Source organism: Haliaeetus leucocephalus, unplaced genomic scaffold, assembly GCF_000737465.1.
Source record: "Haliaeetus leucocephalus isolate CR32 unplaced genomic scaffold, Haliaeetus_leucocephalus-4.0 Scaffold932, whole genome shotgun sequence".
Lineage (NCBI taxonomy): Eukaryota > Metazoa > Chordata > Aves > Accipitriformes > Accipitridae > Haliaeetus > Haliaeetus leucocephalus.
Window position 1 is genome coordinate 2,995,324 of NW_010973368.1, and position 10,249 is coordinate 3,005,572.

At 38.5% G+C, this 10,249-nt stretch overlaps 1 protein-coding gene across 1 annotated transcript in view; it reads left to right on the plus strand.

The window, feature by feature from the left end:
- Positions 1 to 9,971, plus strand: part of PNN (pinin, desmosome associated protein) — a 10,458-nt gene extending 487 nt beyond the window's left edge. The window contains exons 2-9 of the mRNA XM_010583675.1: positions 140 to 211; positions 1,087 to 1,155; positions 2,310 to 2,382; positions 2,463 to 2,557; positions 4,515 to 4,590; positions 6,143 to 6,298; positions 6,381 to 6,519; positions 7,581 to 9,971. Coding sequence (XP_010581977.1) covers positions 140 to 211; positions 1,087 to 1,155; positions 2,310 to 2,382; positions 2,463 to 2,557; positions 4,515 to 4,590; positions 6,143 to 6,298; positions 6,381 to 6,519; positions 7,581 to 8,869 — 1,969 coding nt within the window. The 3' untranslated portion in view covers positions 8,870 to 9,971. The remainder of the gene's footprint in view (positions 1 to 139; positions 212 to 1,086; positions 1,156 to 2,309; positions 2,383 to 2,462; positions 2,558 to 4,514; positions 4,591 to 6,142; positions 6,299 to 6,380; positions 6,520 to 7,580) is intronic.
- Positions 9,972 to 10,249: the final 278 nt, after the last annotated feature.

The following is a 10,249-nucleotide window of genomic DNA, read 5'->3' on the forward strand; positions in this document are numbered from 1 at the left end:
GACCGTGGGGTGCGTGAGGGAATGGTGATGGCTGCGGGCACCTCTGGCTGGGCGAGCTGCAGCGCCCCGGGGAGGCGAGCTGCAGCGGCTGGGGCGGGGGGGGGCAGGTACTGTTAACAGCGCCCGCTGTCTCTTGCAGGCCCCCTCAAAACAGACTGTTAGCCCTCACAGGCCCTGGTGGAGGTAGAGGGCGTGGGAGCTTATTGCTAAGGTAAGGAGCCGCAGAAACGGGCGGGGGGGTTCCTCTGCCCTTTACGCTGGCATTGGTTTGCTGTCCTTACACCGGGGTGTTTGATATTTCTCGTCGGACCCCGTTGCTCATCATACTGCTGTTTCAGTAGGCAGGCACCACAGCTGGCCTACAGGGCATATGGGGTTTTATGTCACAGCCTGACACTTGAAGTATCTTCTCATTCTGAGTTACAACAGGTTTAAACTGGTGGTTTTCCCTAACCCTTTCAGCCATTAGTCTGAAAAATAAGGGGGGGGCATCAAAGTTAAGGGAGGTGTTGTCTGGTATCTGGGACTTTATCTGTTTGACATCGTCCAAAATTGGTCTCTCGGTAATTAAGAAGCTGGTAGGTTTTCCAAGAAGAATAGAAAGAGTTGAAGTCAACAGGAGTTTTAAAACATGTAGGTAAAACCACTAGTGTTTTGTTGTGGGTTTTCCTACACCACCACCCCCATCTCAAGTAGAATGAAAAGGCCAATTTTTTTTCAGTAGTTCTTTTTTAATGGAGTATGTAGTGGATTTTTTGTCAAATTTCACTATTACATTGCTGATTAAGACGTGTAGTACATCTTGAAAATTACTGCAACTATGAACACTTGAACATAATGGGGCTCCTTGTTTGAGTGTAGCTGCTCAACTGAATAAGTGCAGAAATTCAATTTTAAATTAGTTGGTCCACAAGTAGTATGTTTAAACACTTTATTGCGGTAGTAAGAGTAAATGATGATAGAGCTGCTTTAAAATTGATTGTTATGTCATGACCACAAAGCCAAAATACAGTTTGATTATGCAGGCTTAAGTTGGACCTGGGGCTAACCTACCTTGTTCTGAGATCACAAGTCTTTTCTTTTTAGGCGTGGATTCTCGGATAGCGGAGGAGGACCCCCAGCCAAACAGAGGGATCTTGAAGGGGCAGCCAGTAGGTGGGTGCAAAAACTAATGCAGAGAACTTGCTTTATCAGAATGAGAATTTATAACGGTAAATTTAAAATACTTAGATTCAATAACTGTTAATAACTGATGACTTTCGCTGTCTTCTTCAGAGATTACATATTCAAGACTGGTTGGAAATATATTTGGATGATAGCAGTTGACTGTGGTGAAACTTTGTTTTTCATACCTTATAGCAATATAAAGATTATAGCAGTAATATAAAGGTATAGCAATACAAAGATTCTTGGAATTTTCTGTTTTACTTAGTTTACAGTCTGCTATATTATATTCTGCTTAGTAGCCCAGATTTGTTTTATAGTAGACACAAATTGAATTATGATTGAGATCTCCCGTTAAATAAATTGGATGTGTACAGTGTGACAATAGACTCAGATTTTGAGCTTTCACTTCTGGATGCAGATCCGTCAGATGTGACTGATTATAGTGAGCTTCATTCTGTAGGCACTTGTGTGCAATGGTAGTCCTTGACTAAAGCAAGGCTTGCCTTTGAATTTTGGAGTTAACACAAAATGAATACTGTGAAACAGCTTTACCAGTGGTAAAGTGCTGTGCCACAAAGCTGAAGGTGAAAGACGAAAATAACTTTTAACACATTGCCTAGTTCTTTGTTAAAGCCTCAGTTCATCCAAGTTCTCAGGTCCTAGGTGCTCTGCCCCTCCTCACCTGTTTTCTAGGTATTTGGCTAGGTAACTTAAAGAGCATTTCCCATTTGCAAAATCATACCAACCTTTGTATCTTAATGCATTTAAATCTGTCTCGCGATCCCCTTATACCAGTAGCCATTTTGGAGATTCTGGAAAAAGAAAAGTGCAAACATGAAAAACAAGAAATAAATTCCAAAGGTATTCTGAAAAGTCAAATATGGTAGTAATGTGGGCTCTTCTGGTTTACTTTACTGTGCCAGTTGTATTAAAACTCAAACTGTTTCCTCTCACTGATTTTTACCAACAGTAGATTATGTTTGTAAAATGCTACTTACTGGTCATTGGACCAGTGGGGAGATTTTTACTGGAAGCGTTTGTTCTTCTGCCTAGACATGCTGACTTGTATTTTTCTCGTGTTAGAACAGATGCTGTCCTAAATATATGTTCTCTAGTGACCACTAATGCTTTTTCTTCCTCAGGCTGGGTGGAGAACGTCGGACAAGAAGAGAATCACGCCAAGAAAGCGACGCAGAGGATGATGACATTAAAAAGGTAATACATGATAAATGGAGCTGTGCAGGAAGAAGCTTATCTGGAACATGAACAAAGTAGTTTGTTTTTCTTTGTTGTAGCCAGCGTTGCCATCTTCTGTTGTTGCTACCTCCAAAGAGCGAACACGTCGAGACCTTATACAAGATCAAAATATGGATGAGAAAGGAAAACAAAGGTATACAGAAATCTCTTTTTAAGTGCTAACGTGGTACTTCCTTGTGCTGGCATAGGAAGTAGCTTTAGATTTTAAAAGTATTATACAGATGCAATTATGTATCAAAGATGATGTTGAAGAGGTACCATAATGTATAAAATTTATTTTAAAAAATATTCTCTTAAATACTTCGCAACGGTAACAACACATCGTTCACACACAACAGGGGTTCTGCTTCTCAGGCCACCTACAGGAATACGTTTGCTAGTGCTTTTGTAACTGATCATCTTTGAGTAAGACAGAAATATATATAGCTTCATTGGTTACTTATCATTTTGGACTGTTACAACTGTCTTGGTACATCACTTATTTTGTTGGTTGAAGGAGGCTTTTGGGCGTGGGTGTCCCCCCCCTTTTTTTTTTTTAACGCAGTAGTTCCATCATGAGTTTCTTTTATTACTTTCAGACTCATTATTGTGTGTACAGTCTGACCTTCCTTTTGCCTGCTGCTTTTTAGATTCTTCCTATGTATATCTCCTTTTTCCTATATTATATTTGTGCCAGGGTGGCGCATAAAAGTTATCGCTGAGGTGCAGTTCTGTTGGGAAGAGGTGTTGGAAAAGCAAATTTGCAACTGTGTCCAACCTCTTGGACTCCATCCACTTCAGTCTGCAGCTCACCTGGTGCAATAAAAACCCATACCTCAAATAAATAGGAGAATGGGAGCTGGAATAAAGAACTATAGAGAGCTTCTCTGATAAGGACCACAGATCGATTAGCACAGAAAAGGCACTTTGCTTACTACTTCTACAGTTACAACACCACTAACAGGCTGCTGTTGCTTCCATCACCAGTTTCCAACTGCTTTCCTCACTGAAACACTTTAAAAATTCTTAGTGGACTTCCTAGAGCTTCAGGCACTAAAAGTTTGTTTCATCAGAATTGTAGTTTTACTGCTTTGCACTTCAGTAGTCTTCCGGGGAGAAGAGAAAACCAGTATTGATATCTATGTGACTTGTGGTGGAAAGAGGCTCTTTAAGGGGACAGCATCCATTGAACTCTTGATTTTGCTTAGTGTCTTCTGAGTTGTCATTCATATACTAGTACACTTTGAGTAATCTATAGCTCTCAATTCTTTATTTGTTCCTATTTCTGCTGTTTAATATACCTTTACTTTTCTGTGTCAGGTTTGTGCCACTGTAGTAGAGTGGTACTGAGCGAAGACAGTAGCGTTTCCTTTTTCTCTTAATTGGGTAAAAGTTCAAGGCAAGTAAGAGAGTCTGCCTCTTGCTGTAAAAGTTTAATTTGGGATTAAATAGAAAGAAAGAAAAGGTGAAATTCAAGAGATTAGTTTTTGTTCAGAAGAAGGGAATTCCTTGAAGAATTTTACTTATATAAGTTTTCTCAAAACAACACTTAATTGGGTGAGAGCAATTCTGGTTTCATCTCATAGCACAGTGTCTCACTGTAGAAGATACTTTTAGGCAAACTGTGACAGATAAGCTTTCACTCCCTTCTGGCTCCATTTCTGCTTAATCCTCTGAGTGGGGTGGGAGGGTGGGGGGTGTATGTTTTTCAGAAAGCCCTATGACCTTGCAGTTCACTGCCTTATTGATAGCTCACACTGTATTTACTCAACCTTTTCTTTAGTACTCTCTGCTTTTGGATTTATTTTAATATTTCATTAGTGTCATTATTTCCAGATGTAAAATGTGCAGGCTTCCAATTTTCCCACTGCTAACTGTGCTGTGTTATGGATAAGAGCTGTGTCTTACTCTTAAGCAAAATATGATATGTGACTGTAAATTATGTCCTTGACTGTTGGCACAGTCAATATGTGTTCTATTGCTGATGGCCTTGAGTAATACTGAGCTTTTAAAAATAAACATCTCTGAGGTGGAAGGTTTCTCTGATTTTTATGCAAATGAAAATCTCAGTACTTGAACTGAATCTCAAACTTCTTTTTGTTTTTATTCAGGAATCGACGTATATTTGGCTTGTTGATGGGCACTCTTCAAAAATTTAAACAGGAGTCCACAGTTGCTACTGAGAGGGTACTTATTTTTAGTTCTATCAGATTGTAAATAATAAAGCAAAATTGTATGGTTAAGCTACTTCAAATAGGAATGAAAATTCCCCACAGTGTAGGTTGCAGGTGCAACAAATTGGTAAGAGTGCATGTGGGTTTTTGGTTTAGTTTAGTGGAATAGTGGTGGGAGGCAGGAAAGGGATTCTTAACAATTTCATGACTTTACAACACTATTTCTGACCACTGCAGGAGGGAAAAGGCAGTGTTTTGTTGATCTTTTTTAATTGCTGTACATTTTAAAAGGATGTAAAAAGTTATCTTTTTTTTTTCTTGTTTACATTATTTGGGAATCATTTCAAAGTAAATGGAATTTAATCAGGTAACTATTTAATAGGTCACAGGCTACTTCTGTAATAATGGTGATTCAGTATTGCTGAAGCAGTGCCCACCCTGAAGTGTTCCAGATGTTTAAATTATAACCACATATACAGAAATGTATGGCTGTATTATGCCATCTGTTTGACTACAAGTGGCTTCCCCCTCCCTATATAAATAACAAGAATTCCTGTTTTTTGATAAATGGATATGTGATTGTACTGAAGTGAAGGCTTTGCATAGCTTAGTGGTAACTTCAAAAAACCTGCGTATAGGATGGTGGTAACTTTATTCCTAGTATGCCCTTTTAAATTGTGGACGGTATGATATTTGTTTACTGTTGCCCTAAATGGGTTATTCAGTTAATACTAATAACCTTGAGATTAAAAACAGTGTTTGAAAGTTCTACTTGCAGCAGTCTGGTGGAAGCAGATACAAAGTCTTTAAACTTAAAACCTTTTCTGTGTAGTGTTAGCATAGCTGGCTTGCAGTGTTGGTATTGATTACTTTCAGATTCAGTATTTGGATATCCTGCTGTTCTATCTAACTTGTCATGTAGCACATGAGAAAGGACCAAAGTTCTCTGTTGCCTGCTTGCCTTTAGAACAAGAAACAATATTGATTAGGATGGTCTAGAAACATGGAAGTCCTTGTTTCAAGTAGTATATGTTTGCATAAAGAGAGTTTGAGGAGTTTCTGCTCTCTGCAACATTTTTTTCTGAGAATTTGTATAGGCATTGTTGTCTTCATACATAAAAATTTACTATAAATCGAAGTAGAGGCCTGAGGAGTTTTATGACACAGCTATTTTGTTGTCCAGGCACTGAATTGTATTTTCATATTAGCTATTGTACAATCTGAACACATGGCTGTCTAGGACATATAAGCAGGGCATTCCTGGATTATAGTAATGTATGTAATAGCAATGAATATACTGGAAGTATTCACAATGTAATTTGAATGATAGGAAAGCAGACAGAAATCCACAGGGGCCCATAATTTTATAGTTAACCCTCAAAAAATTAGGTGTCAGCAAGCAATGACACTCTTTCCTTCCATTACCTGTAATTTAGGAGATAGTTCTTGATGTGTTTTTAGGAATGCCTTTAATGGTGTAAATAATTCAAAATTTTAATTGGACCAAACTAGAACACTTTCTTGATTTAGAAAATATATTTAGGGTCCTTCTTTATTTATCTTAGCAAAAGAGACGACAAGAAATTGAACAAAAACTTGAAGTGCAGGCAGAGGAAGAAAGAAAGCAAGTTGAAAACGAAAGGCGAGAACTGTTTGAAGAAAGACGTGCTAAACAGACAGAGCTGCGGTTACTGGAGCAAAAGGTTGAGCTTGCTCAGTTGGTGAGTTTTAATTTTGCTCTTGATCTTTCTCTTGTTTAAACTATTCTTGTGTATCTTAAGGTTATTTTCTTTCATTTCTCAGCAAGAAGAATGGAATGAACATAACGCTAAAATAATTAAATACATAAGAACTAAGACAAAACCCCACTTATTCTACATACCTGGCAGAATGTGTCCTGCTACGCAGAAGTTGATGGAAGAGTCGCAGAAAAAGATGAATGGTAAGTGGTCTTTATGATACGAAGGCCCTTGTTCTTGCCTCCATTTGATGTTTCCTGTACAAATTTCTTTTTAAGCTTCTCTGCTTAAATACATAGATTTCATGATTAGGGCAAACTGTATGTTCTTGCGTTGGGTGTTCATCATAAGTGAACATTACTCTTTCACTGACTTATTTTTATGTTGGATGTGCTTTGATTCTCTTACAACAGAGGTGTATGCATAATCTCAGAGGTATGTGTTTAAAACATAGTCCTTTGTATTAGCTTTAGTACCCAGATGTATGCCAGTGCAGCAACTTAGTTCTTGAAAAGGCAGATTCTGTGGATTGGAGACCCAAAGAAATGCAGTTTTTACGAAGGATTTGAGAAACCTTTTCTAAAGCACAGCACTAGAACTTTATGATGGTTTGGTTTTGGGTTTTGGGGAATTTTTTTTTACCTTAATGTGTGTTCATTTCTGTTTCACAGGATGACTATATTTTTCTTTTGGAAAACAATTTAAAATACTGCGGTTGATGGTAGTCCTACTGTTCTTTTTTATTAAACTGAGAATGTATTGGTTTTGGTTTTTTTTCTTAAAAAGCTTTTCTTCATTGTGTGGGGCTGGGGGATAAGAGAAGCTAGCTCACTTGTCTGAATTGCTTACATGATTTAAGCTTTCTTAATACCTAACCAGCTTTTTGCTGATTCTTACTGTCTTTTGTTTACCTTAGGAAGTATAACCTTGTTAATATATAAATAGCAGGAAATTAAGGTATTATTTTGATATACTGTTGGTTGGATTGATTTTAATGAAGTCAAAACCTCTTTTTGTTAGTTTAGATTTAGGGCTTTACTGTTCTGATACTCAGCTGAGCTGACTATCCCCTTTGCCTTGTTTTCTTAAGGTAACTAGCAGTCTTTTTCATTATGCATGAGTGGCTGGCTACTTCAGAATGAATAAGGATGCAGTATTTATAAGTTAAAACAAATTGATAACTTATTAGCTCATAGTTAAGGGGAAAATATATTTCAGTGTCCATAGATTATCTGAAACTATTATTTATGCATTTATTCTCTAGCACTCTTTGAAAGCAGGCGAAATGAATTTGCAGAGCAGATTAACAAAATGGAGGCCAGGCCCAGAAGACAATCTGTGAAGGAAAAAGAACAGCAGGAGGTGCAGAATGAAGAAAAGAAGGAAGAACAGAACAAGGAGCAGGAAGAGGGTAAGGCGGCTCAGCAGGTGGAAGAGTTGGAGACAGGTAATCAGCACAATGATGTAGAAATGGAGGAGGTAGGGGAGGAAAAGGGAAAAATAGGTTCAGGGCATAGCGATGCAGAGAAAGAACAGGAAGAGGATGAACAGAAACATGAAATGGAGATTAAAGTAGAAGAGACTACTGAGGTGAGGGAAAATGACAAGCAACAGGATGGTCAGCATGAAGAGGTCACAGTTGTAAAAGAGGAAAGTGAAAACATTCAGCCAGTGGATAATGAGCAGGATGTGGCTGAAATGAATGAGGCAGATAGTGTAGAACCTGTAGAAAATGAAAATGGCAAAGAAGTGGAACCAGAAACAGAGTGTGATTCTCAGCCAGAAAAAGTGTGTAATGTTCCTTCTCCCGAGAAGGAGAAAGGTATCAAACCGGAAATTGAAGCTGAACCTGAAGAAAAACAGGAAAAGGCACCAGAAACTCAGCCAGAACCTATGGCCGAGGCTCTATCCCAGCCACAGTCTGTGCCACTGCCACAGTCACCTCAGTTGTCTCAGTCCACTCAGGATACAGAGCCCCAGGCAGACAAGGATGAAAATGCTGCGGTGTCTGTAAAGGTGGTTGAGGCACAGACAGAGCAGAGTCAGACACCGAGTGTAGAAATTAAGACTAAGACTAGGAGTAGAAGCAGAGGTAGGGCAGGGAACAAAACTGGTAAGAGTCATAGCCGTAGTAGCAGCAGCAGTAGTAGCAGTAGTACTTCAAGCAGTACTAGTAGTGGAAGTAGTTCCAGCACTGGCAGCAGTAGCAGTCGGAGTAGTTCCACCAGCAGCAGCACTACAAGTGGAAGTACTAGCAGGGACAGTAGCAGCAGTAGTTCTAGCAGTAGTGAAAGTAGAAGTCGAAGCCGAGGAAGAGGGCATAACAGAGATAGAAAACGCAGAAGGAGTACGGACAGGAAGCGAAGGGATGCTTCAGGAGTAGATAGAAGTCACAAGTCCTCAAAAGGTGGGAGTAGAGATACCAAAAGCTCAAAGGATAAAAGTTCAAGATCTGACAGGAAGAGGTCTATATCAGAAAGTAGTCGGTCAGGCAAGAGAACTTCACGGAGTGAAAGAGACCGTAAATCAGACAGGAAAGACAAAAGGCGTTAACAGAAGAGCCCAAGCTTCCTTAGCCTAATCTTTGCAGCAGAAGATTATTTGAGTGAAAGGATTCCTTGTAAGGAGGAGGAGAAGGCTGCCTTAAGAATTGCATGCTGTAAAAAATCTTTTGGAAAAATGCAGACTGTTTACCAGGCATTCTTGTACTTTTTACATAATTTTGTAAAAGGTTACTTACCAAAATTATGTGAAGTTCCTGAAAATGTAAAAATAAAAGATTAACACTCCTTTGCATCTTTTTTTAAATATCCTGTACTCATTAAGATCCTCTGTATATTTTAATAGGTAAACCTTTAAGTAGGTGTGATCACTTCTTCTGTATCATACACTTTTTTTTGTAGAAATAAATGTGCGTTTTAAATAAATTGTTTGAGATGTCCTGTTGACAATTAAATTCCCCTTTTAGATCATATTTAGGGAGGCAGTGTTGCAGGAAACGTAAAATTTTGCTTTTCCCCTCTATTCCTTGCAAGAATGGGAATCTTAAGACCCAGTAAATGGAGTAATCTCTCCAGTGCTGGGTAGGAAGCAAAAGTAATTGATTTAGATCTATACTTTTTGTTTTCTTCTGTAATCACAAGCTCTGACTCAATTCTATCTTCCATTTTTATAAAACTTTTTCCTATCCATAGGCAAGCAGTGATTAAATGGGAATGTTAACACTGGCCAAGATAGCTCAAGTCAGTCTGGAATACCACTCTTACCTGCCTTCTGCAGGTGCTTTGATAATACTTACATCTCTGTTCTGGAGACAGTTAATCTGTTTAATGATGTTCCTTGCTTTGATGGCCAGTGGAGGAAAGACTTCAGCTTGCTTCTCAACCAGGATTCTCTTTATTTTAGTTGCAGACTAATCTTTGATCCCTTCATGCCACTAGGAATAATTACATTGCAGTGTGGGAGTTACCTGGGACTACCTAATACTAATGTTGTGTGCGTGCAAGAATGCTTTCTGAATGTATTTAATACAACTTAAAGTGGTATGGTGTTATCTATGAAGGTGAATACTGTTTTTATATAATTTTGTATGGAAAACAATAACATCTGTTGCTCTGTTCTGTACATGTGCAAATAAATGTGGCTTTGTAGACTATTCCCAATGCCTATGATGTTTTCTATAACACAGGTATATTATCTTAGTCTTTCTACTTTTAAAGCATGAATCGTAATTGCAGGTGACTACCTTAGAAGCTCTGTATCCAAAATTGTTCTTTATAGGCTTTAATGCCTGTTAACTGAATATGAAACACTGCTATATTCTGTGGTGTCTTGGCAGGAAGAGAATTCTCTTATCTCATATGCCAAACTGCAGACCAGGAAGTCCTAGAAAGATTTTTGGAATGGAAGTTACATGTAAGCTTATTTTAGTGT